We start from the raw sequence: 24,491 nt of genomic DNA on the forward strand, positions 1-24,491 counted from the left end.
TGTTTCTGTGGTCCTGAGGTGCCTTTTTATATCCTCCAATTGGGCCTGTTTCGTCGTACGGTCGAGATCTGCGGTGGATTTGCCAATCTGGCGAATCTGGTGATTTCGCTTGTTTTCCTCTGTTGGCGTACGGGCCGCCCGTGGATTGTTGAGTAGGACAAATCGCGTGAGGGCGACGTAGGTAGCTTGGTCGCCTTCTCGCGATTCCTTCAATTGCGGTTTGTTTTTGACGTGATGGACGTCGACCTTTCGTGGGCAGTCAAGGGCTGCGATTCCTCTACTTCGTTCCGTCGTAGAGATTCGCGTCTTGTCGCCTGCTTTCCGTCGGGTAGGTAGCACGATTCTCCTGTCGCGTTCCGTTCGAGGAGGTCGTCTCTTCTGCTTGCGAGATGCCTTGCTGATCTGCGATAGTGGGATTTAACCACTGATCAGTGTTGGTATTCCTATCACAGGGATGGTTCGAACCGTGGGTGACGAAGAGGTCAAAATCTATATATATTTAACTTCTGCGTAAGGTGTAAAAAGGAGGTTCTAACCGGAGGTTGGGTAGACCGTAGATCTCGTAAGTATGGTCTGTAAGTGGCCCCTGCGCGGGCCCCTTGCCTCGAGGTCGAATTGGACTTCCAATCCGACAGATGGTGTCAGAGCCCTCCCGGATAGGGGTAAGTAAAGGGTGACAAGGAGTCTAAGCAACAAAGTAGTAGCTCCTCTCTCTCTCTCTATATATATATATAGCGCAGGAAGCACGCATCGAGGGAGGGGGCAGGTTTCAGTAATTCATCCTTTTGCCCCTAACAGCAGTTGGCCTCTGAGAGCTTCCACCCTGTGTCACACACCTACTTGGCAGATGGCCAGAGCAACTTATCAATGATCAGAACCAATAGCTCTACGGAAGATTCTGGCGTATAGCTCCGAAAAGAGCTATTTCTGGATTCCAGGCAGTCCGGAGGAACCGGGGTGTCGGTAAAGCTGTCCTCTACTTCATTGTTCCGCCTCAAGGGTCGAAGCTGCATGCACCCAAATTATTTGAACACATGCAATATATCTTTCTCCCACAGTGGTAAACCATATTTTGATCCCCCTTTTTTAGCTGCGGGACCTTCGAGTCAAACACAGCTCCCTAGGCAGGCCATAGGCGAAGCTATGATGCGATAATATTGGTGGCTAAGCTATTAGTCTACAGTCATTAAGAGCACCATGTATAGTATGTGTTGTTAGCAAAGGATGTTCTTCAATTTCCATTCACGACCTCCAGTGCAGATAAGTAGACAGTCGTAAGAGAATTGGCAACAGTTCTTTTGGGTCTTCCCTCAACCCTCTTCCTCTGGCCCGTAAAGGTCTTCTCCCTCCATGATCACCATAGCATCTAGGTCAACACTATTTATCATCATCCCGCCCATATCTTGTGGGTCAACAAAGTAGACGTTCTCGGGCCCACAGGGAAACTCCATGTCTTCAGTCACCGAGTAACCCGACCTGATGCCCTCTAAACATATTAAATAAACCTCGGCAACATTCCTAAACAACCTACTAATCAATAGCGACTCTGTGCGTGAAAAGTACTCGTTCGAGAGGGCACGCTCAAGCCGTAACCGGCAAATTTGGTGAGCCACAGCCCGAAAGTCGCTCAGCTCTGTGTCCCCAACGGAGAGCACGTCCTTATTAAAGTTGAACCAGACATAGTGCTCCAGCTGTGGGTCGCCCTCGGGCACGGGGTCGAACCCGTCATACGGTGTCTTGGTGATCTCAGAAAAGGCCTTTTCGTATCGATATCTTGTGTCACGATGTGTAGACAGGTGCCCACGGGCCTCGCGGCACGTTTGCAGCTGGGCCGGGGTTGGGGTAGACGAGCGCAGGTGGCGCATCGGCGGCGGCTGCCTCACTCTCCGGTCCACCATCTGCACGCCCAGTCCGGATTCTTTGACGGCTGTCGGGCTTGATTGATGGTAAATCACGCGCACCTCGATGGCGCGGGGCTCGACTGTGAGCTCCCAGATACGACTGCGAATTTCGACAGGGAGGTCTGGAAATGAATGGAACGCCGCCGCACAAATGGTGGTCATGGCCTCGGGCCGCGCAAAGCGCTTGCTATCCCAGAAGAATGGTGAATAGAGGCAAGGAATGGAGTCTCGGACTGCCTCACCTCCAATATTTAGAGTAAAAGCAAAGTACAGTCACGTATCCGTACTTAGGTAGTTTATGTTTACACGAGACACATAATTAGCCGCAGTCTGTGGCCAGGGTGGCGTCTATTGTTCGTGGTTCGGAGACTGTGCCAGGACAAAATCACGGCTGGTTTCTGTGGCACTTGTAGAAGAACTAGAGATTTACTCAAGAGGAACGAGAAGAAAAGCCTCCAAGATTAATTGACTTTGACTTTGAACAGCATCGGATGAACTCGAAAGAGTTGTCCCCATTGATTTCGCGTAGGATCAAGTACAAAGACGCGGCATCGGCCCAATTGCTGGCCCGATACGGGACATACATTGGGCGCCAAGACAGTCATTTGCGTGCAAGTCCCTACTTTTCCACTACCTGCTTTTCGGGTTCGCTTTCGTTCTTCGTTACCGCATCTGGATACTACTCGAGTCGTGAACCAGAACCGGCTCTTCCAGACAACTTAGTGTTATAATAGTGGTGTACCATACTGGTCGAAAAGCCGACCGGATAGATTACTAGGTAGTACGGATAAACCCACATAGATACTTACCTTATGATTCTGAGCTGCTGTAACACACGCTGATCAGCTATGCTGATACTTCCGGCTCATCATACAGCTAATACAACTTCATCAAAATGCTTACGTGTACGCAGAGATGATATATTTGCTGCTGAAGAGTCTCAAAGGTCCCTCGCGCGCCATATAAGATTGCTCTCATGTTTCTTGCTGATTGTCGTAGTACATGGCGTAGACTAGAGTCTTGGTTATTTATTACCTTCTAGAGCTAGCCACGAGGTTGCTGCTCTGCCTAGCTTGACATTGACTGCTAAGCGTACTCACTGTAGAGGAGATCATTGAAACGACGGTTGTCGCCCAGGGGGTTCCCGTCGCAACTACCACAGCCGAGACTTGATCTCCTATCCAACTTTGTGCACCCAAGGTAGTAAGTAAGTTGGAGCCATTGAGATTGCTTCTGTCCACCTGAGGAGTCGCATGGGGCGACTGTATCCCGACGGAGAAACTGTCTACCGGCGGTATGCTCGGAAAGTTGAGAGGATGGACGCGCCTTTGAATACAATAAAAGCCTCAAGAGTTGTCGTCCAAGGAGACAGATACGCATAGCTTGACACCATTGTCTGAATATTCCATTCTACCTACGCTCCTCCATTTCACATGATGCATGCTATCTATCTCTTACTGACCGGATTGGTCACCGTGGCTGCTGCTTCAGAAGTATCATGCGCAGAGAAGGCACCCAAAGTCTGCCAGGGCCTCAGGAGAGACTTTGGCAACTCGACTCTCCTCCCTGAAGACGAATCCTACACCGAGGAAGTCCAAGGTGAGAACAGTATTCCTCTGACTCTTTCAACTTGAGTGTTGGACCCACTAACACCTCAACCACTGCCCAGTCCCCTGGTCCGCGAGATCTTGGCTCCGTCCAGCGTGCATATTCGCACCCCTCAACGTCCAGCAACTATCATCTGGTCTCAAGCGTATTGTAGACCACCAAGTCGAGTTCGCAATGCGCGGAGGCGGACACATGCCCATCTCCAACGCAAGCAGCATCGGCGCTACCGGTATCTTGATAACGAGCAAGAACATGAGAACCCTCCAGCTCTCCAACGACCGAGACACGCTGACCATTGGCCCTGGACTCCGATGGTCCGACGTATACACGACGCTCGACGGCACAGGCGTGACCGTCCTCGGCGGTCGAGGCAGCCCAATCGGCGTGTCCGGTCTCTTGCTGGGGGGCGGCGTTTCCATTTTCAGCTACGAGTACGGTCTAGCGTCGACCAACGGCAATATCAAGGCATATGAGGTCTGTGATACACCGCGGACTTCAACCTCAGATCTAAAGCAACTAACACGAAAGAACCAGTGCGTCTTGGCTAATGGCAGCATCACGCAAGTCACCTCCACAAACGAGCACGCAGATCTCTTCTGGGCCCTCCAAGGGGGCGGAAACTCGTTCTGTCTAGTTACTCGATTCGATCTTCAAACACGCCGCGCCCCGTCCCTGATGATCGCGTCGCCCTCGTATGGCGGCGAAGAGGTCAAGCAACAGTTCATCGATAGCGTATACAACTTCGCCATCAAAGGGCACAACGATCCCAAGGCCGCTGTTCTGCCCGTCATCACCTATGTCAGCGGGACGGATGGCCCAACGTACTCCTCAACGCTCTTCTACAACGGAAACACCACTCAGCCGGCGGTCTTGGCAGACTTTCTCGGTACCGTACTCACCCCGGACAATAGTTCGAGGTCCCTTGCACCGTTTCCCATGGGGCAATACCACCAGGCCGTTGTACCATCGTTCCAAAAGGGAGGTCGCTCCTACGGCTCAAGACAGCGGTTCCACATGCTCCCCATCTACGCCAGCAAGCAGGCAATGCTCATCGCCCACGACATGTTCTTCGAGCTCGCAAAAGCCACCTTCAAGGAGACGCGTGGCGGCATCATCGGCTTCGCCTTCAACCCCATCACCTCGGCCTTTCTCGCAGCCACAAACGCCCGGCCGGGTGCGTTGCAGGGCATCGACGAGTCGCCTGCGTGCTGGATCGAGCAGACGTACAGCTGGGCAGACGAGGCGGACGACAAAATCTTTGATACCTTTATCAGCGAGTTCAACGCCAGGGTCAGGGAGAGATTGGAGCCCATGGGCGCACTGTATCCGTTCTACTACCTGAACGAGGCAGATGTCGGCCAGCCTGTCTTTGAGAGTTATCCCAGGGGAAACCTCGACCGCTTGAAGGAGATTCGGAACAAATATGACCCCGCTAGAGTGTTTACGGATCTGATGCCGGGAGGTTTCAAGGTTGCCGCCGCTTGAATGGCCTCTGGCACGCGTGAGAGAAGCTAGCTTGTAGATTGTCTTCTTACCGTGGACAGAGCGCGACAGTCTACCGACTGTTCTGCCCCAATGCAGTACGTGCGATCTAGCGAATTCATGCTATTGTGATGCGGAACCTGGCATTCCGTCAATGAGTGATGATGCCAATGTGAACTCGGTTGTGTGTTGCATGCCCCCTGGCCCTCGCAGCGAGGTGACTTAGGGGTGTCTTAAGAGCTCATGATTCTAAGCCCCTCTCCTGGCCACGATCTCCTAAATGAACAACGGAACTCCCTAGGCCTTCTGTCCTGAACGTTCTGATCTCTCCATTACTCAAGCGGGTGAATCTTGGCAAAGGCCGTTGGTGTCTCCGTTGTACGCAAGTCAGAACATGAGAGGAAGAACCCAGATGATGATTTGTTGCTGCGACAGGCCTAAGAAACGTTGAGGTGACGTGCGTGGGAGTTTTACGACTATTATGTACAGTCACCAAAAGTACTATTACCTGATTATGACAGGAGCGTAATTCTTGATACCAGAGCCATGCCCCAGTCTCACCGTACATTTATCCTGTGAGCTCAGCCGAACCCTCTGGCGAGGAGAGGTCACGTCCATTGGGACCTAATCTTAGACGTTGGAATACATTACGTTGGGCGTGCGCGCGCACTTGCATCTGTCTTTAGGAATCTATTCGGGATATCTCGACGTGACTTTTGGGGTGGTCTATGATCATCAAAACCGACATGAACTCCATTACCAGCCGCCGTATATACCCATTTAGTCCTCATCCCAGTTCTAAACTGAATGTCAGCACGCTGCAACCGATGTACGCAGAGGGTATGACTTACAGGGTTGGGGCCAGGAGGCTTGGGGCCGCCTGCCCGACGAGCCACAATAATCTGATCAACGGAAAGGACGGTGCGGGCTGCCTCAGTGGCGAGCTTGATGGCCCATGACTTGGAGACCAACAGGTCCAAGATGCCCTCGTCGCGGGCGTCAAGGGTACCAGAGCCGTCGTCGTTCTAGCAAAGTTAGCATGGCATTCCAGAAAATACGAGATCATCTCGCTTACCTCAACGTCGACACCGGTGGCCCAGTCGTCTTTCTTGTGGTGAGCTCCGTACAGCCTGCTGAGGACTTCCGTGGCATCCAGACCGGCACTCTCGGCAATCGTTCTCGGGATGACCTCAAAGGCCTCGCCGTACTTGCGAATGGCGTATTGTGACAAGCCAGGAGTCTTCTCGCCAAGTGCGTTCAGCCTCTCAACGAGCTGGATCTCGGTAGCACCCGCACCAGGCACAAGGCGAGGGTCTCTGGTGATAGCCTTGACGACGTTGACGCCGTCGTCGACAGCGCGTTCGACGTCGTCCAGGTGGTTCTGGGTAGCTCCTCTGAGTACCAGGGTCGCTGTTCTTGTGGCCTCGTTCTCTTGTCTGAACACGGTCACGCGGTCTCCGCCAATCTCGAGGGTCTCGACAACATCAATGGAACCCATCTCATCGGGCATCGGCGCACCTAACCGGGCAAGGGGAGTAGCGCCAACGACTCTGCAGATCCTTCGCAGCTCGAACTTGCTGAGAATCTTGATGACGAGGATGCCGAATCTGTTGAGGTAGTGAAGGGCCAGCTCGCCGACGGTTGAGCCAGCGATGACCACTCTGATGCCAACGTCGTGAAGCTCCTTGATGGCAGCCTCGAGGTGCGACTCCTCGCCCTTGGTGAAGTCCATCATCTCCTTGGCGTTGTGGAGAAGAACGGTTCCCTTGGTCTCGGTCTGGCTGGTGTCGATGGGACAGGAGAAGACTCCGACCTTGGCACGCTGCGCCTTCTTGACCGATCCATCCGGCTCCTTGGGGAAGACCATACCCTTGACTACCCTGCTCTGCTCCAAAGCGCCACCCATAATCTTGACGACTCTGATGTTGTCGACGTTGAAGCCGATGGGGTTCTTGGGCAGCACGGCCAGGACGGCCTCGGCGACGAGGTCGGCCAAGAAGTCCTCGCTACCGTTCTGCTTGCTGGCGACGACAGTGCGGATGGCCTTGCTGAGCTCCTCTTGCGAGCGGATATCCTCCACCTTGTCAACGGAAAGCTCCTCGAGTGTCTCGAGAGCGAACTTTTGTGCACGCTCGTAACCGGTAACGATATCTGATGTCTTCAAGCCCATACGAAGCAGGTCCTCGGCCTTCTTCAGCAGCTCGCCGGCGAGGACGATGACCAGGTTGGTGGCATCACCCATCTCGGCCTCCTGCTGTTGACTGGCCATGACCAGGAGCTTGGCTGCCGGGTGGACGACATCGAGTTCTCTGAGGATGGTGGCGGCGTCTGAGGTAAGGATCATCTTCTGGAGGTGGTTGATGACAATCTTGTTGCGGCCGTAGGGGCCAAGGGACGTCTGGACGGTCGAGGAGATGGCCCGGCAGGCGTCGATGTTGCGAAGGACAGCTCCATCTTCGGAATCGTAGCTGGTTACGAGGGGTCAGTGTCGGTGACGGGCTTCAAGGCGGGGGAGGGGAGGGGAGCTCCAGATTGGTAAAAAGGGGACTCACTTGTTGTACCCCTGCTTAAACAGGTTGGCGTTCGGCGCGTTGGGGATGTTGAGAGACATGATGGGCCACCGACCTGATGCGCTTCGTAAATCGGGGCGGTGTCAGTCGTGAGGCTCAAAAACAACAGTGTAGAATGTACCCTGTGTGTTGATGATGTGGTTGCGGAAGCTCCTCCTCTACGGCAGGCCTTTCGAAAAAAAAGTCTGGGTGCAAGGCGTGTGTAGTGCGGGAGCGTATGGCTGCAGCCTTGGTGGGCTGGTATCGGGGATGACCAATCAGGACACTGTAGGCGAGCCATTGTTCCGATCCGGCGCATCTGGTGCATTCTAAATTTTGAGCCACAGCTTCAACAGGTGCTGGAACCACCCGGTCCACCCCCCGTCCACCTAAGGTACCTTTACTGCGTAGACCCAGAGAGAAACACTGGAACCCCCCCTGCTTCCAAGCACAGGTTCCTGTCTTCTGTGTGAGACAGCAGCTGCCAGCCTCGCACTTCCCAGCTGGCGTGTTTGCTGCGTGTTGGTTCCTGACGACAATCGCCCATTCCCTCGCGCTTCCCCCCGGCCCAGGTTCCTTTACCCAATTCCAACTCTCCAATCTTCAGATCCGCGTCACAATCGAGCCTCAATTCATCTCCTTCGTCCTTTTGGCGTGCTCTGTACTACCTCCATCACTCTTGACCTTTGCAAATACGTAATAATGGCTCCGCAATCCGGTACGTTTGTAAACTCCCTTGGAAAATCAATGAACCTACCACCCTCGCAAAGCTCCGCTTGACATCCGCCGCGAACCCCATCTCGTCGCAACTCATTCCCCCCGTACCTTGTCTTGGGGAAAAAGCCAATTCTCCCTCTCCCACCCTTCACATTCGATACGATTGGAAATTCGCCGGACAAGCCGCGCACGCACAATGCCTCCCAAAAAGATCATTCGAGCTAACCCCCCCGCGATCGACCTCTCAGCGATTCCGCCTTCCCTACCTCCCTCCGTCGAAGAGGCCTACCGGCGAAAATGCATCCAGCTCAAGCAGCGCACCGGCGAGGTCGAGGAGGAGAACGACGCGACCCGCGTCCGCCTCGCCCGGATTCGACGACAAATTGAGAAGCTGCGGATGGAGAGAGCCTTCCTGCTCGAACAGCTGGCCAAGAGAACCAGCGCCAACGTGGAGGATTCAGACGGCAGCCCGAGCCCGCCCCCGACTGTAGGCCCTCCGCCAAGCCCACCTCGACGACAAAGCAGGATGCTGACACCATCTCAGCCGCAAGAAAAGCCTCTGCGTACGAAACGCGGTCACCGCAAGCCCTCCGTCCTGGCCGAGATCGACTCGGCCGCAAAGGCCAGCTCCAGGCCCCTCAGCCAGACCGCCGCCACCGTCTCGCCCAGCTCCGAGACCTTTTCCCACACCCAGGGCGGCGACGCGACCCAGGGCACCGATACCCAGGCGTCTGCGCGCACCAACGGCGTCGCGAAGCCGCCCAAGCGCCCCGGGAACGCGTTCGAGCTGTACTGCGCCGACACGCGGCCCGCTCTCGAAGAGAAGAACAAGGACGACGCCGATGCCAACATTGAAGAGGAGCTCGCCCGCGGCTGGAAGGATCTCCCCGAGGGCGAAAAAGAGGAGTTCCAGACCCGCTCCGAGGAGGAGATGGCCAAGTACCAAAAGGAAAAGGATGCCTTCGCGGCCAAGAGCAAGAGCGCCGAGGCCAAGGATGAAGACGAGGAAGAGCGCGAAAAGTCACCAGAGCCCGCACCAGCTGCGTCACAGGATGAGGACGTGGAGATGACCAACTACGATACCGAGGAGCAGGCAGACGACACGCCCGCGGCCGACGATAAGGACGACAAGGCGGATGACTGATGGGCACCCAGCACATGCTTCCGTGTAAACAGGTATTTTGGCGTTGGGGAGGGGCTTTGCGGGTAGAAAATTCCTTTTTTTATTTGTACAATACGAGAGAAACACCGTAATCGACTCCTGAGAAATGGAGTAGTTATTGCTGCAGCTGACTAGGGTAGCACCCTCATCCTCCCACTGTGTGATCTGCGCCGTGAAGCTCATTCTCTATTGCGCTACTCGACGGGGCTCATGGATGTTCTGTGTGCCCTGTTTTGTGTGAATTACCTTCCCGATTGCTGAGCTTTTCCCCTGCCTGTGAAGACCCCGCTGTGCAAAAAGAGAATCCTAATTCCTACTTGTATGCGTGCCATAAATGTTACTAATCCGATGCATACAAATCAACCACGATATTGATGGCTGCGACGACAATCTCGGCCGCAATGAGTACAATTACTATGAGAGCTGTCAGCAAAAGGCCACGGGACAAGGTCAAGAAAAGGGGCAAGGGGGTCGGCCTACCAATCCACTCCAGCTTCTCTCCGTGTCCATGGCTGAGCTGGTCTTTGAGGACCGCTAGCAGATCCGCAATGACATCCAGGCGTTCGTTCAGGAGGCCGACGCGCTGGTCCATCTCGAGGTAGGTACGGACGGCCTGGTACACCGGCTCCAGCTGCGGCTCGACCCAGAACAGCTCCGGGGTATCGAGGACGGAGCCGTTGAGGTGGATGTTGATGCGGAGGATGAAGAGCTCGCCGATCTGCATGTTGATTTGCGTGCGGCTGAGGGCGATCTTGCCCGTCAGCGCGATCTGCGTAGGGATGTCTTTACAAGTGTCGACGGTCGAAGCAATCAGTTCCTCGAAAAGCGATGTCTATCCCGACCATGTCAGTAACCGAGCAGTCCCTCCGATCGTCAACGGTCTCTTACCTTGACGCTCTGTGCTAGGGCGTGAGAAATGGCCAGCTTGGTCATGTAGTTTCTCTTGTCCCTTAGAGTGATGAAGTCATTGTAGATACGGGCCTGATACTCCTTTGTGTAGTAAAAGTTAAAGTGCTCCGTCTCGACATCGTCTGGCGACAACTTCTCCGTCTCAAACTTGGCAAGCTCTTTGAGGAACCTCTGCTCTTGGGCCAGAGTCATGCCCCATATTACAACGACTCCATAGTCAAAGAGGAAGACCTCGGGGGTGTGGATCTGCGTGTCAAAGTCCGGATTGGACTCGACCATGGCATGCTCGTTGTTGGCGCCCTCGAACCCGTCGGCGAAACCAGAGTCGTGCCGGCCCTCAGATTGAAGGTCAATGAGGTTGTCCCGAGCAAAGCCGTTGTCCGAGACGTCGCCCGTCGAGTGCCGCCTCTCGTACGCCTGGACCGGGTCGGGCTGTGCGCCTACTCTGCGATCGTGCCTGTTCTCGACCGTCTTGCTATAGTCGTACGCCGTGTAGATGCACTCGTCAATGAGCTTGGGGTTGGCGCCCCTCGACTTGCCGCGGCCCTTGAGGAACCGCATGAGCCCTTCCATCTGGTACTTGTTCGCCGTGCAGTACGCCGTCACCCTGGGCAGCCTGTCGCGGTCCGCCTTGCCCAGGCGCGCGGCATCCCTACGCGCCGTAGGGTCCTTGATCCTGGTGTACTGCGAGTACACGTCCCTCCCGCTCTCCTCGTCGGGGCTCTCTTCGTTGAGCTCGGGGTTGGGCAGGAGCTTTAGCTTCTGCGCGTTCTTGGTGCTTCGCTGGGGACCGATCTTGGGCACCATCTGAGGCGGTAGGCTCTGCACGGCGCCATGGCTGTTTCTCCTGCGCAGCTTGTTGTTGATAGAAGATAGAGCCGAGCTCTGTCCGGGACTCGTCGCCAGACTGTTGCCGTGGCTCGATTTTGATCGTTGAAAATTGGGCTCCGGCTCGATGGTCTTGGATACGGGGTTCGGGTTGAACGTGACGGTTCGCGATGACTTGGGGCGGAGTTCTGTCGTTGGTAGTAGTGGCGTGTTCTCGGTGGCCGAGGCCGAGGCGGTTGTTGTTGTTGTCTGGTCCATTCTCGAAAAAAGCTTTCTTCTTCTCTTTCTTCTTCTTCTCTCTCTTTCTCTCCGCGAGCGCTCTCTCACTCTTTCTCTCAACCTCTCTCACAGCTTAGGGGGGGTATCACAGATATGAAAAAAGAAAAGAAAAGTGAAGAAAAAACTATAAATCTGGTTCGATTGAGAAAGTGGAAGAGAAAGTTGGCGGTTCGTGGGTTATCGCATGTCGCAACTGAGTACAAGGAATTGGAGGTTCCGGAGAAAGGTCACTGCTGCGTGTGGTGGACGTGGAAAGCGAAGGAGACTGCCCTGTGCTTTGCTTGCTGGGTCCGGCCGGTGCTGGATTTGCACCTCACCTCATGCACCATGGGCTGATGACGTCCTAAGTTTTGCACTGAATTGGGGAGCCTCCTGGGCCTGGCCATTCGAGCTGCGTGCTCCTTTAATTCTGCGGGGAAAGCTGCTTTCGGTGCGCTAATTACCCGACGAGTGCCAAATGGAATGCACTACGTACCTTAGGTGCTTATGGAGGTGCTTCAAGGTAAGGTGCCTTACGGTATCTAGTATGCGCCCAGCTGCCCGCTCCAGGTCGGTCCAGCACGCCGGCGACATCTCCACAGCGGGAATTTAGGATGCATCTCCGGTGCCAACTGGAAGCATCGTGCTGCAAGTACGGAGTACCGTCGATTGGAGTAGAAGGCGAACCTAAACCCCTGGCCTATCTGCTTACCTTGGCTGCTTGGGTAGCCACGGTAGCTTCTGGGTAGCTGTTGTAAGCTCCCCTGGCTATCATCGACAATCGACGTTACATCCTGTTGTCAGCTTGTTTCGCGGGCAAATACTTTACGCGGCAACGATCGTCACACACATGAACCCGTTCTTTTCATAATTGAGTATAATGTTTCGATAATTACAGCATGCGTTTGAACAGTTAGTCTACATTGAAGCGAACCCCACCTCGACTCAAATCATCATCGGTGGACAACACAGTTGAGAACCAACACCACATCTCGTCAGTCAGTGCTCCAAAATCTTCTCCTCAAAGTTGAAGCCAACTCCCTGCAAACGATCAATGAACGGCTGTCCTAAGCACGACGGAGTAAAGACACCGCCAGGCAGGTCGACGTCTTCCTCCAGCAGCGTTGATGCAGCTTGGGCCAACAGAACAGCCGTCACTATATGTGTGTGTCCAGTCAGCATTTCGTCATCCTCGACCGATCGGGGGAAACCAGACTCACAGTAGTACATGCTGCCGTCGTACCAGGCACGACAGTAAGCCTTGGGAAACTCCGTCTTGGACTCCTTATCCGGGCTGGCAATACCACGATACTCGATCTTATCCTTCTTTGATAGCTCCTTGTCCGGGCCCTGGCCAGGTTCGTAAACAAATCTCTTCACCAACTTGCGGAACGGCGCAGCAGTCGCAAGCAGGAGGCCGAAGAAGGCAAGACCCCAGTGAATAGCCATTCCTTGAAGGTAACCCCTTGCTCTCATGTACTCGTGGAACGAAAAGTTTGGTCCGTAGAATTGTTTCTCACGCGAAGGCACCGATGCCAAGAGACCCCAGGTTCTTTGGATGATGGGCGTATCCGTCATCCCAGCAATCGACGTAGTCATCAGTCCCAGGCTGGGAACGTTTCGCAATCCCACCAACTTGGTCAGCAGGGACGTCTGCGACTGAACCTTGTTGTTGTTCGGCACGGGCGAAAGAGCATATGGTTTGTGCTGCTCTCTTACTTGCTGGATCGTGAATGACTCAAACAAGTTGAGGACCGTCGCCAGGGTACCGCCAGACGGAGCCGAACTAACAGACAAAATTCGGCGTTAGAGCAACGTTCTGTCAATGTTTCACCGGCACCCCAACCCCAATCATCGATGGCAGGACGATATGGAAAGAAAGAACCTACTCCAGCTTGTGGATGGATACCGTCACGGCGCCTGTCTTGGCCGAGAGCTTCTCGCGGACCTGCTTGGCCAACGACCAGGTGACGAGGTCTGGCGGTGCCGATTCGATTCCAATCTGGGGAAACATCATGGCGCCTGTTTCCTTTGCCGCACCCTCGTGTTTTCCAATCATTGTGCCGGTCCAAGGGGTCTCGCCGGTGACATCGAGGTAATGCGTGCCATTCTCGGCGCAGGCTCGGAAGGCAAACTCGCCATACTTTGCATAGGGGCCGACGGTTGTGATAAGAATAAATGTCTTTTTGGCGAGAGCCACGAGGTCCTCGTGGTTGAGACTGCAGATTTCAATTTCTGTGGAAGTGGTTAGCATTGATAGGTAGTGACTTATTGGGCTAGGCCTGCATGACAGATTTAGCCCCTCTCTTGAGCACCTCGTCACCACTTTCCCCTCCAATGCAAGCTGTTTCTCGGCTCGCCATCTCCAACGTGTGGTAGACTCGTCCACTGCCAGCACGATTGAAAATGGAAGACGCCGAAACAGTCACTTGGCTGGCGAAGATCAGACACTCATCTGATCTCGGCATAAACTAAAACCCTTTCACTCACCGGGCTGCAACCTGTCGGGACTCTGCTTCTTGCACTCATGAACAAGATCTTGGAGCTTCGTCTCCGATCGACCTGCAACCGCCCATTTCAAATTGGTCGGTAGATGGGTTGTAATGTGCTCTGCCACGAACGTCCCGGTGTAGCCTTTTGTTTGCAATTGTCAGCAGTTGGCCGTTGAGTTACATCACCATGGTCCTCCCTCGACTTATACACACCGGTAGCACCAAAAACAACCAAGTCGTACTGACGGCCATGTTGCTTGAAAGGCATCTCTGGCGCTTGCACGATATGTTGTTCAATGAGAATTTGACTTTGATGGGAAAAAAGGAAAGAAACGCAGTTGCAGGAATTAAGAAGAAAAGAGTCTGGGTGCGAGTCTCAGACATCAACGATTGCACTCAAAAGTCATGCGGCGGCCGGCCATCTTTACATATCCCAGCACGCCACGAAAAGTGGCACCAATGTCCGGCCCCTTTCACAGATGCACGATGATCCATCGAAAATGTGTCCGTTTCGCTGTCCATTGAGGTGACACATTCCACGCTGCGGCCGTCGAGAGCGCAAACTTTGTGATGTAGCAAACGGCGATATCAACTGTTCAAGGCATCTGGTCCGCGCTGCCTCGGCGGTCTAGCGTCTTCGTGACAACCACCCGGGCGCTGTGCTTTCCACTTACGGCTTAGAAGGGCCGAGCGGACAGCTGTGACGCCGATCTCCCGGCCTCCTCCCCGGGCGTTTGAAGAGGCCCTCTTGAACAATGCGCCAAGTCGGTGGTTAGGTAAGCCGCTGGTAGAAGTCAGGTGCATGATCACGTGAAAGGATGGGGTCAAGTTTTTGCGACTCTGGAGCATGGACCCGAAAGTTGCGTCAGGGCGGGTGCAAACCCCACTGCCGGGGTTCTGCCGCCTTCTTTTTTTCGCGTCAACTGTGGTCCGTGCACGCTTTCCCAGCGCACAAACGGAGTCGGCAAGCCCTGACAAAATTCAACACCATCCTCTAGAAATTTCAACCGCCTTGGAGGAACCGTCAACACCACTCGTCGCACTTCAAGTCAACGAACCCGTTCCCCCCCAAAATTCGACAAAATGGCCAAGCGCACGAAGGTTCGTAATGCTCTACTATCCCATCCAGGACGAATGGCTTCATCGACTTTCCCGTCATTGCTTGGACTTCTCTACCCCGCGTCGACACCGGCCCACGATCTTCCCTCATTGGCGACGATGGCATCTATCAAGGGCTCGGTATGGTGGTTTGGGTAGGGACAAACAAGTAGGCCGCCTACGTAATAGCACCGAGCGCAATGCGAGACGACGACGACGAGAGAGAGACATGCGCAACGATCGAACGACCCCGAACGCCATCTTTGACGGAATCCCACGACGCCAGAAAGGCAGATGCTGTCAACAATTGACCTTGAACACCGACTTGTGCAACTCACAGACTCTTTCACAACATCGACAACTCGGATTTCGCGAACTCCAGCACGAAAAATGGCGACACCTCTCAACGCACCTTGAATCTCTCTCGTCTCGACTTGCAGCTCGGAGCTACTTACTGCCAGGTGGCTCTTTGACATGAATTCGATGGGCCAGGTATCCTCAACGTTGAAGCCACAGATCTCTAACAAACTCACAGAAGGTCGGAGTGACCGGAAAGTACGGTACCCGTTACGGTGCCTCCCTACGTAAGCAGGTCAAGAAGATGGAAATCTCCCAGCACGCCAAGTACACCTGCACCTTCTGCGGCAAGCCTACCGTCAAGCGCCACTCCACCGGCATCTGGAACTGCAGAGGCTGCAACAAGACCGTTGCTGGCGGTGCCTACACTGTCGCGTATGTTCCCACACTCGAACATGGTTTGCAACGAAAAACAGAATGCTAACAACGTGCAATAGCACCCCCGCTGCTGCTGCCATGCGCTCCACTCTCCGTCGTCTGAGAGAGATTGCTGAGGTTTAAGGGACGGGATTACGAATGGTGGATGGTTTCTGCTTTGCATTTCGGGCGGTGTTGGGAAAATCGGATATCGTGCCTACATCCTGACGATGGCCATAACGGAACGGGTCTTCGGTCAGCTGCCAGAGGGACCATTTGGTCAGCAATGAAAAGAACTTGACGTACAACAAAACGTCCCCTCCCGATCGCTTCCCCTCCCTCCTTGAGATACGCCCACCGACCTGCTCAGGCAAGTCACAACGTGAAGTGGTGAAGAGCGTTCCGAGGTCATATGGCAGGGCGTGTGGAGTTAGTTGGCATGGATAGAGTCATCGACCCCGTCACTTCAGCCGCGTGGTTAAAGCGTCGAAGCGGGCCACCCAACGCAACGTCAAAAAAGATTTGCTCCAGTCGTCATGAAAGATACCCCCGTAAGGCTCCGTAACTTGTGATCCAGCGTAGGTTGAGTACAGGGCCGTCAAGGTGTCCACGTTGACGTCGAGTCACCTACAAGTCGAGCAAGGCAGAGGGGGATGATCCGCTTAGGTGCCTAGATATGCCGCTTGCGGCTGGCCTGCGTTAGAGCGCGTGTTCTAACAAGGTTTTTACGACGCCCGGAAGTCGTCTCAAAATTCCGGGGTGGGTTCAAATCTCGATTAAGGCCATGATGGAAGCAAAGCGAACAAGTGCGCGGCAGTCGCTACGGGATGCCACGTCGAATCACTGCTTGAATCATACGGGTGTTCTAGACTTACAAAACGCGAACATCGGCTGCGGTTAGGCGGCGGGCCAATGAGGCGGCCCGGCTGTCGCGGTGAAGACGAGTAAACCAAAAAAGCACGTTGGTGGGTTTTCTGTGTCCCGTGTAAGTCGGTGAGTTTCTCACCTCGACCCTGTTTCTGAAGACGCTGCACGTATGCTAGCAGATGGACGCACATACATGGACACACACCCGCGAGCCGAGAATCCCACCAAGGTACTGTGTAAGCAGCATACTTTGGGGGGCTAGAGGATGACGGGCCGTGATCCTGCGCTGCGCGGAAATGCCGCCGTAAACGAGAGCAGGTTCACATGGGTATAGAACGCCATACACATCCGCCAGCAAATTGGCCGCTTCTTGGATCAGGCTTTCTTCACCTTCCCGTATCTTGTCCCCCTTGGCAATTAAACGTGGGAAAGGCAAAGTAGGTAGCAACCGGGACGAGCGGCCGTCAACGAACAATCAATGATTTAATGGATTAATGGAAAAAAGGTCGCTCGGGCACACCAAGCACCAAGGAATAGACCGGACTCTGGGCTTGGGGTCGCAACCTGACGCAGGCCAGGCCCCATCGAACCAATCTCGTCGGCCTCCGAGAAACGAGGGGCATGAAGGTCTCACGTGTACCTTGCTTTACGGACACAGGGCCGTACCTTAGTTTCCCTCTCTCTCTCTCACACACACACATACCTCTCTCCCCCAATTGGCAATTGCCCATTTGCCTGCCCTTGCCCCCCCCACCCCGACCTCCGTCAACCTGTAATGGGTGCAACCCATTTTTGGAAGCGGAGATAGCACCCATTGTCGACCTGACCCATTCCAGCGCCGAATACTCACGCCCTGCGCCCCGACTTTACCTCTTCAGCTACCATCATTCTTCCGCCCTCGACCGCTTCTCACCGTTGCACGTTATCAATCCTCCTGCTTGTCCCGCGGTTGTCTTTAGATGCCCCCCTTCCTATGACTCGGGCTGACGTTGCCGTATTTGCGCGTTAATTCGGAACACTACCTCCTTGTCTTTCCTCGTCTTGCCTCATCTCACTTGCACTCACATCAAGAACACTTTGAGCTATTACAAAGTACGATTTACACCTGACAGGAGGGCCTGACGTAGACGCCCTCACACCTTGCCCTCCATCAAAGGCGTCTCAAGTTCCCAACGCCATACGCCACCTACCTAGGTATCTACCTACCTATTGAACCGACCTAAGACTTTCTCCATGATCCATCACACCCACGCTCAGCTGGATCGAGGTACCTGACCAAAAAGTCACCAAACAACGTCGCACGAGCCAAGTAGAGTGTTTGACTCGCCGCCCACTTCCTACCTTCCACCTTCCTACCGTTTCTCCCGGACATAGTTCTTTCACTCTCCGTTGCTTCTGGCAGTCTGTCATTCAGTACCTACCTGATTGGAGGGCTGGCCGAAAGACGATAGAGGGGAGCAGTCGAGTCGTGAGGAGAAAAAGCCCGGCAAACGCAACCTCGAAGTAACGCAACCACGCAAGCTCACAGCCGTTGTCTGGGTCCTGGCGCCAAGTCAAAGGTACGTACCGAATCGATTTCTTTTTGTTTTCCCGTCAGAGGTATCCGTACGTACCTACCTGCCTACCTACACTGCCATATGGACAGTGTTGCCGAGGATGAGGAGAAGCTGCTGCTTCAGGAACATCTCTCACCAGGATATCCTACTTCCCGAGGTTCTTGGTGCTTTTCTCGGCGTGGGATGTCCGTGAGGTGAGATGTTGCCTCCGGCTGGTGTTGATGCTCCTTCTCCTGCATCGATCCATGGAGAGTCGGGTATGTGCTCTTGCAGCCGCCCTAGTGGGCTAGTCCGGTCCGTCTCAGTACGTCGACCTGCCTCGAGCATGCGTCTAGGTGCACGTTTGTATCTACGGGTGTGTGTGAGTGACCGAGTGTGACTGTGAGGGTGCTGCCGTTGCTGGTGGAGGCATGGGATGCAGTCCATGAGGTCCCTGTCCAGTGTGTCCACAGTCCAGCCCAGTGGGCCTACCGACTGGGAAGCCGCGAAGCGTCAGGACGGGGTGCAAAAGGACGAAGGACGAAGGTGCAAGGAGCCAGGAGCGTGGCGCACCGCTGCATCAGCCGGCCGTTGATTGGCCCCAGTTGATCCCAGCTGTAGGCACGCGCTAAGCTCGCAAAAAACCGCCTTGGGGTTCTGGCCTCTCCAAACCTTTCCTTTTACAATTCCCGTCCAGTTCTCAGCCCAGCACCGAGAGACTGAGAGCATCTACCATACACTTACCGCCCCCGTCCACCAGTGGGCACCTTACCCACGAACATACCTCACCTGCACTTTGAGAAAGAAAGGCGACCAAACCTGACCCTTTTTCTCCCTACTCACTCTTCCTGTTTGTCTCGCCTCACCAAAAAGCACTGCCAGCCAAACTTTGAAGCCCCCTCTTCTCTCCACACCGGCCACTTTATTTTATTGTACATTATTTTCCTCGACCTTTCTGCTGCTTTGGTTTCCCTGCTTGGCGCAGCGGCGAAACATCCACCGAACCGACTGACAATCCATCTCCAGCCAGAAACGCAGAACATACCGAACTCACCTACCAAACCTGGGCCACCTTCCACTTTCCCCTCCAACCCCAAAGTGGCCCCCCCTTCGTACCCTTCGTACCCTTCGTACCCTTCCCACTCTTCAGCAACCTGCCCAGTTGGTCGTGCGTTTGTTCACTCAACTGATAGCAACCCCCGACAGCCGTCCACCTCAGGTACCTTACACCGTACCACCACGACCAGGCACTGAACGACTCGGCACCTCTCTTTTTCTTTCCCCTACCTTACCTTACCTTACCTCACCACCCCACGACCGACACAACAAGGCAACAAAACCCATAAACAAGTTCGCACAATCACGGCTACAACAACAAGATCCACGTCATATCTCTTTGCAATATCAAAGCCATACGTTGGCCCTGCTCAAAGACGTTTTTTTATGAATTCATCAAACCTCAAGCGATACTACCACAGTTGCCACAATGACTGAACCGGATCAGTGCATCATATGCCTGGAGTCGCTGCAGCACCCCTCGTTGCAGCAGCAGCAGCAGCAGCAACAGCAGCAACAGCAGCAAGACGCTGCTGCAAATGGAGCGGGCCCAGCAGCCGCAAAAGCAACAGCAGCCACCACAACAATACAGCCAACGTACCGTGTCATCGACTCAGATCTCGAAATATTGGAAGGACCAGAGTCAAACTACATTGCTACCCTCGTTGGCTGCAATCACGTAGTCCACGATCAGTGCATCAGAAGTTGGGCCAAGAACTCCAACACTTGCCCCATTTGCCGTACACCCTTCAATGAGGTCAGCCTCTCATCTGAGCTCAACGGTACGTATCAAAACACCCCGATCCGCAACAGGCGCTCGCAGCGGCAGCAACAAGACACTAACGTACATTATGATACCAGGCCCCCCTATCGATTCATACGCTGTCCAAGACAAGAAGCAAGAGCAGGAGTTTGATATCCACAGATGGCTTCAGGAGAACCCTGAGGGCGAGGGCGAGGAGCCGAGTCCTGCCTGTCCCATTTGCGAGTCCTCGGATCATGAAGAGGTGCTGCTCCTCTGTGATGGTTGCAATGCAGCCTATCACACACACTGTATCGGGCTGTCTGGTGTCCCCCAGACCGAGTCCTGGTATTGCTTTGAGTGTGACGAGAACAACAACGCCAGCCGATCCAGCCCTAGTGAGGTTTCGGATGTCGAGGTGATCCAGTCACGGCCTTTGAACCCGGCTGCACGATCAGCCAACCGACGGAACGTTACCGCTCAAAGAGGCCTGTTGCGAACCCAGTTGCAAGCTAGGAACGCACGACGGGAGGCAAGATCCCTCGAGTGGCAAGGCGCCTGGGACCGGATTGCGAGTCGCATTTACGATGCTACTGACATCGACCTCGACAATCACGAAGACGAAGACTTATTTCAGGGGTTTCGACGCGCTCAAGCCCAACGAGGACACTTTCGCGATATCCAAGAGCACCAAGACTGGGAACAGCGCATGAGCATCGCCAGTCGCCTAGGCGCCAGAGACATCTTTGCAAGAAACATCCGCCCAACCGTTGGTCATCGCCTCGACGGTGGCCCAGTCGAACCCATTATGCAGCCCTCTCCGCCAGCTCCCGAGACGAGAGAGGAGCAGCAGGCTTGGGGCGCCCTCGAGAGGGCTCGCGACGCCGAGACGAGCGCTCCCAACACCCGCAAGCGAAAGTCGAGATCTACCACGGCTTCTCCTAAAGAACCCGCTCAGGAACCCGAGCGCAAGCTGAAGCGACCTCGTACACGTCGATTGCCTTTGCAGGGAGAAGGCTCCGGATCGGGCTCTGCCTCAGCTTCAGTGTCGGGATCAGGATCTGGATCTGGAATTGCATCCGGCACCGCGTCGGGCGCCGTTCCTACCAATGCGTCCGCACTCGCCCCCGCACCTACGATAATTTCGTCGCCCGCGTCGACGAGCATTCTGGCATCGAGACCTCAGACGAACGGCGGTGCTACGCAGCGCGTTCAGTCTCCCCTTAACACGGAACCCGGACCATCTTTTCTGTCGTCGCTGCTCAAGGAGGTGGAGATGAGCGCACCTTCCGACGACGATACTCTGCGGAACTATTTCGGCACTCACTCTGGTGTTGACCCCTCTTCACCTGTCACATCCCCCTCACCATCATCACGAAACTCACCGCGGGCGCTTTCCCTCACCCCGCCACCTCATCCCCGGCCTAGCTCACCTACGCTCTCCCTGAGCTCCTATGTGGAACCGCGATTTCCCAAGGCCAACTACTCGCCGACTCGAAATGCTGGGGACAGTAGTGACTCTGACAGTCGATCGAACGGCGCGGAAATTCGCCAACCTCGCCCACAGCGGCCGAACCGTCAGAGACCGACATTTGCTCGGTCTCAGGATTCTTCGCCTACGCGATCTGCCATCCCCTTTGAGACCAAGGAGAGAATCAGCGGCATCGTCCGGGCTGCTCTCAAGCCTCATTGGCGCGCAAAGGAGCTCACGACCGATCAATATGCAAACATCAATCGGGATGTATCTCGCAAGTTGTACGAGGGCCTTCGCGATCCGCAGACGCTGGACGATGATGCCAAAAAGACATGCGAGAAGATCGCTACCAAAGAGGTGGCCCGTGCGATTGAGGAACTCAAGGCTTGATCAGCATTCGGCAGCATAAAGGAACGAACGGTATCGGGCATCAGGCGTTATTGGTGTTTGGCAGCGAACCAAACGGTCTAATACCCCAACACTCCATCTGAAGGTGGCTTCTTTTGAAAATTTTCGACTTTGAATTTCCCGTCTCTGGGATAGGGAGGGTGAGAGGCACAGGTGTATCATAGGGGCGGAGTCTTGCAGTAGCTCGAGTCGCTCGGGTTTCTTTGGAGAGAGACTCGATGAAAGGCGAGGCCTAAATTCAAGCTGGAAAGGCTTCTTGTACTGTAGTAAGTAGATAGACGACGACACGACGAATGGGCATTACGATTCTCAACGAGAAGCTATCTTGCTCGTAAACACGCTCAATCTCTACAATAGTACAGTCAGCAGCATCAAGTGACATGGAGAGCAGCAAATGCGGTTATCGCGATGCACTGCTTGCAGCATAGCGCGAGTCCTTCATGGATTCTGTGATACGGCAGCAGAGAGCCAGCCGGGCGTTCTTAAACAGCAGTCAAGAGCGCTGATGTGTTTGCAGTAACTATCTAACAGTATAACCCAGTAAAAAGATTGCAGGTGCTGCTAGCGAAAAAAGACTGCTGTTTACTCTGGGCACCGTAATAAATGATCAGGACGTTCTGGAGGCGGAACAGGTCTTGACGATAAGGAAATGGTGCCGTGAAGAGGAAAAAGAAGGAAAGCAGAAAAGTCTGGCGGCAGGGCGTTGAGTTGATAAAGGCTCTGCGCGGTCCCACACCAGGCCCCGCTACTCCTGCTTACGTTATTGAGACCTGCGCTTGTCAGGCGCGATGTTGACCCGGGCGTCTGTCATGATCGACCTTGCTATTCAGGTACAATTTGAGGCACTGTCATGGTGCACGGTGCACCATAGGTATTGCCATACTGGTCGTCCTGCCTTAGGTAAGCGCCGCCCCGGCAATCCGGTACGTACCTTTGGTGAGCTTGAGCAGCAAAAAAGTTCAATTCCAATCTGGAGATTCTCGACTGAGGTGTCAAAGAGGAGACCCCATACACCCAGCGATTTCCAAGATGGCAGCTTCCAGCAGAGGCGCATTCGCCGCCCTCGGGCGCATACAATGTATGTTTGCATCCTCAGATGAACCCTGAGATAATTGGCTGATCTTGAGCTCCTGTACAGCAACCCCCGTCTGCAGACAATGCGCGAGGGTCCAGATTAGAGCTCCAGCTCCCTCGCGAGCGTACTCGGGTGCCGCCTCGGCCGCAACGACCACGACCACGACCGACGCTCCCCCCCCTCCTCCTCCTCTTTCGTCAAAAGCCAGAAAAACTACCGATCCAAAGGCGGCAGCGGACATCACGATCCCGACATCCTCGATCCGCGCGGGCGTGATCCTTACGCGGGCGCCGCTCCTGACGCGGCCCCTGACGGATTTTGAGCAGTCCTACTTCTTCTACCAGAAGCGCCTCAACGAGCGCCTGACGATGCCGTTCATCACGTCCGTCTACTTCAAGCCCGACACGCCGGCGCTGATTGACTGGAACATGAAGGTCAAGGACCGCAAGGGCACCGTCGCCAAGGAGCTGGGCGTGTACAACGGAAAAGCGTCAACGGCGTGGGACGACGAGCTGGCTGTCGGCGACGGGCTGAGCAAGCACGATACGGCGGTGGAGCTTTTGTTGAAGGACGCCGTGATGCGCGTAAGCGACGACGCCGAGACGATTCCCGAGGAGGATCGGGCGCCGCCTGAGGCGTTGGCGGCGCGGGTGTCGGAGGCGGATGTCAAGGGGGACCAGACGAGGTTGGATCGCGCCATGGATAGGACGCTGTACCTTGTTGTTAGGAAGGCTGGTCGCAAAAAGGATGTTTGGGAGTTTCCTGCGGCGGGGTTGTCTACGGAGGAGAACCTTCACGAGGTAAGTTTTTTTCCCATTTCCACCCCCCCCCCCCCCCCCCCCCCTCGCCCTCTCTATCCTCTGAGATTCATTTGTACTAACATTCAACCTTTCCTCACAGGCTGCGCAGAGAATCCTCGACGACACGGCGGGCGTCAACATGAACACGTGGATGGTCGGCCGCGGCCCGGCCGCCGTGCACGTGGCCAAGACGCAGGTCCGGAGCGGCAAGCTCTTTGAGCGGGGCAGCAAGACCTTCTTCCTCAAGGGCCGCATCATGGCGGGCCAGGCGGACCTGACGGCCAACAAGTTTGGGTACAAGGAGTTCAAGTGGCTGACCAGGGATGAGCTTCCTCAGGTGCTGGACCGGGGTTACTTCGCCAGTGTACGGGACATGATGGTGGACCGGTAGATTTTGCTCACATGGTGAGCATGTGTTGATTTCTTGGCCCGGTTTAAAAAAATGGGGGAGAAGTTTGAGGAACGGTAGAGAGGATGTGTAACGCTGTTGTATCATAGATAAACCTGTACAATCAAAACTTTCACTGGATGTTTGTGTCTGTCTGGTCAGGGGTTGATGGTTGTGTTTGGGCTTTCGGCTTCGGTCTTGACTATGGCGTGAGATACTCATGTTCGTCTAACTCTGCTCGCCGGATGAGAGGCATTGGGTTGTTGTCTCAAGGTTGGTTTGCCTTGGAAGTATGCGAAAGGTGAGAGTTGTTGCCCTGGTGAGTGAGATATCACGCCGTCCTCTACTAACTTGAGAGGGGTTAGGGCCTACCGTACATGAATGCTCCAAAGACGTAGGCCGCTCTGTTACATATGGCAATTGTTGAA

The 24,491-nt window shown here is 54.7% G+C and overlaps 10 protein-coding genes across 10 annotated transcripts; 5 read left to right on the plus strand and 5 right to left on the minus strand.

Annotated features, from left to right (window-relative positions):
• Nucleotides 1-1,229: 1,229 nt before the first annotated feature.
• Nucleotides 1,230-2,391, minus strand: BDP55DRAFT_660421 (uncharacterized protein). Its single transcript, XM_060574624.1, has 2 exons — nt 2,144-2,391; nt 1,230-2,088 (listed from the first exon to the last, which is right to left on the minus strand). The coding sequence occupies exon 2, from the start codon at nt 2,061-2,063 to the stop codon at nt 1,311-1,313; it is 753 nt and encodes a 250-aa protein (XP_060430679.1). The 5' UTR covers nt 2,064-2,088; nt 2,144-2,391; the 3' UTR covers nt 1,230-1,310.
• A 1,184-nt stretch (nt 2,392-3,575) lies between these two features.
• Nucleotides 3,576-4,994, plus strand: BDP55DRAFT_550035 (uncharacterized protein; the record flags this gene model as incomplete). Its single annotated transcript, XM_060568983.1, has 2 exons — nt 3,576-3,983; nt 4,044-4,994. Coding segments are annotated over 2 exons (1,359 nt in total), but the record flags the coding sequence as incomplete, so codon positions are not given.
• Nucleotides 4,995-5,665: 671 nt separating this feature from the next.
• Nucleotides 5,666-7,768, minus strand: BDP55DRAFT_97667 (T-complex protein 1 subunit theta). Its single transcript, XM_060581345.1, has 4 exons — nt 7,544-7,768; nt 6,067-7,459; nt 5,843-6,016; nt 5,666-5,789 (listed from the first exon to the last, which is right to left on the minus strand). The coding sequence occupies exons 1-4, from the start codon at nt 7,600-7,602 to the stop codon at nt 5,772-5,774; spliced, it is 1,644 nt and encodes a 547-aa protein (XP_060430681.1). The 5' UTR covers nt 7,603-7,768; the 3' UTR covers nt 5,666-5,771.
• A 133-nt stretch (nt 7,769-7,901) lies between these two features.
• Nucleotides 7,902-9,465, plus strand: BDP55DRAFT_660429 (uncharacterized protein). The gene is made up of 3 exons (XM_060574625.1): nt 7,902-8,258; nt 8,506-8,744; nt 8,802-9,465. The coding sequence occupies exons 1-3, from the start codon at nt 8,243-8,245 to the stop codon at nt 9,399-9,401; spliced, it is 855 nt and encodes a 284-aa protein (XP_060430682.1). The 5' UTR covers nt 7,902-8,242; the 3' UTR covers nt 9,402-9,465.
• BDP55DRAFT_660431 (uncharacterized protein) lies at nt 9,466-11,884 on the minus strand. The gene is made up of 3 exons (XM_060574626.1): nt 10,308-11,884; nt 9,900-10,251; nt 9,466-9,833 (listed from the first exon to the last, which is right to left on the minus strand). The coding sequence occupies exons 1-3, from the start codon at nt 11,412-11,414 to the stop codon at nt 9,760-9,762; spliced, it is 1,533 nt and encodes a 510-aa protein (XP_060430683.1). The 5' UTR covers nt 11,415-11,884; the 3' UTR covers nt 9,466-9,759.
• Nucleotides 11,885-11,983: 99 nt separating this feature from the next.
• BDP55DRAFT_660434 (saccharopine dehydrogenase) lies at nt 11,984-14,594 on the minus strand. The gene is made up of 5 exons (XM_060574627.1): nt 14,120-14,594; nt 13,905-14,048; nt 13,304-13,649; nt 12,635-13,200; nt 11,984-12,571 (listed from the first exon to the last, which is right to left on the minus strand). The coding sequence occupies exons 1-5, from the start codon at nt 14,172-14,174 to the stop codon at nt 12,414-12,416; spliced, it is 1,269 nt and encodes a 422-aa protein (XP_060430684.1). The 5' UTR covers nt 14,175-14,594; the 3' UTR covers nt 11,984-12,413.
• A 395-nt stretch (nt 14,595-14,989) lies between these two features.
• BDP55DRAFT_727502 (60S ribosomal protein L43) lies at nt 14,990-15,862 on the plus strand (the record flags this gene model as incomplete). The annotated part of the gene is made up of 3 exons (XM_060579315.1): nt 14,990-15,007; nt 15,540-15,736; nt 15,799-15,862. The coding sequence occupies 3 exons, from the start codon at nt 14,990-14,992 to the stop codon at nt 15,860-15,862; spliced, it is 279 nt and encodes a 92-aa protein (XP_060430685.1).
• A 2,272-nt stretch (nt 15,863-18,134) lies between these two features.
• BDP55DRAFT_97951 (uncharacterized protein) lies at nt 18,135-18,670 on the minus strand. The gene has a single exon (XM_060581346.1). The coding sequence runs from the start codon at nt 18,565-18,567 to the stop codon at nt 18,274-18,276; it is 294 nt and encodes a 97-aa protein (XP_060430686.1). The 5' UTR covers nt 18,568-18,670; the 3' UTR covers nt 18,135-18,273.
• A 936-nt stretch (nt 18,671-19,606) lies between these two features.
• BDP55DRAFT_727503 (uncharacterized protein) lies at nt 19,607-21,782 on the plus strand (the record flags this gene model as incomplete). Its single annotated transcript, XM_060579316.1, has 2 exons — nt 19,607-19,958; nt 20,038-21,782. The coding sequence occupies 2 exons, from the start codon at nt 19,607-19,609 to the stop codon at nt 21,780-21,782; spliced, it is 2,097 nt and encodes a 698-aa protein (XP_060430687.1).
• Nucleotides 21,783-22,682: 900 nt separating this feature from the next.
• Nucleotides 22,683-24,204, plus strand: BDP55DRAFT_660449 (NUDIX domain-containing protein). The gene is made up of 3 exons (XM_060574628.1): nt 22,683-22,878; nt 22,939-23,675; nt 23,776-24,204. The coding sequence occupies exons 1-3, from the start codon at nt 22,830-22,832 to the stop codon at nt 24,064-24,066; spliced, it is 1,077 nt and encodes a 358-aa protein (XP_060430688.1). The 5' UTR covers nt 22,683-22,829; the 3' UTR covers nt 24,067-24,204.
• The last annotated feature ends 287 nt before the right edge of the window (nt 24,205-24,491 follow it).

The sequence above is a fragment of the Colletotrichum godetiae genome, assembly GCF_030913485.1.
Source record: "Colletotrichum godetiae strain CBS 193.32 chromosome Unknown BDP55scaffold_16, whole genome shotgun sequence".
Lineage (NCBI taxonomy): Eukaryota > Fungi > Ascomycota > Sordariomycetes > Glomerellales > Glomerellaceae > Colletotrichum > Colletotrichum godetiae.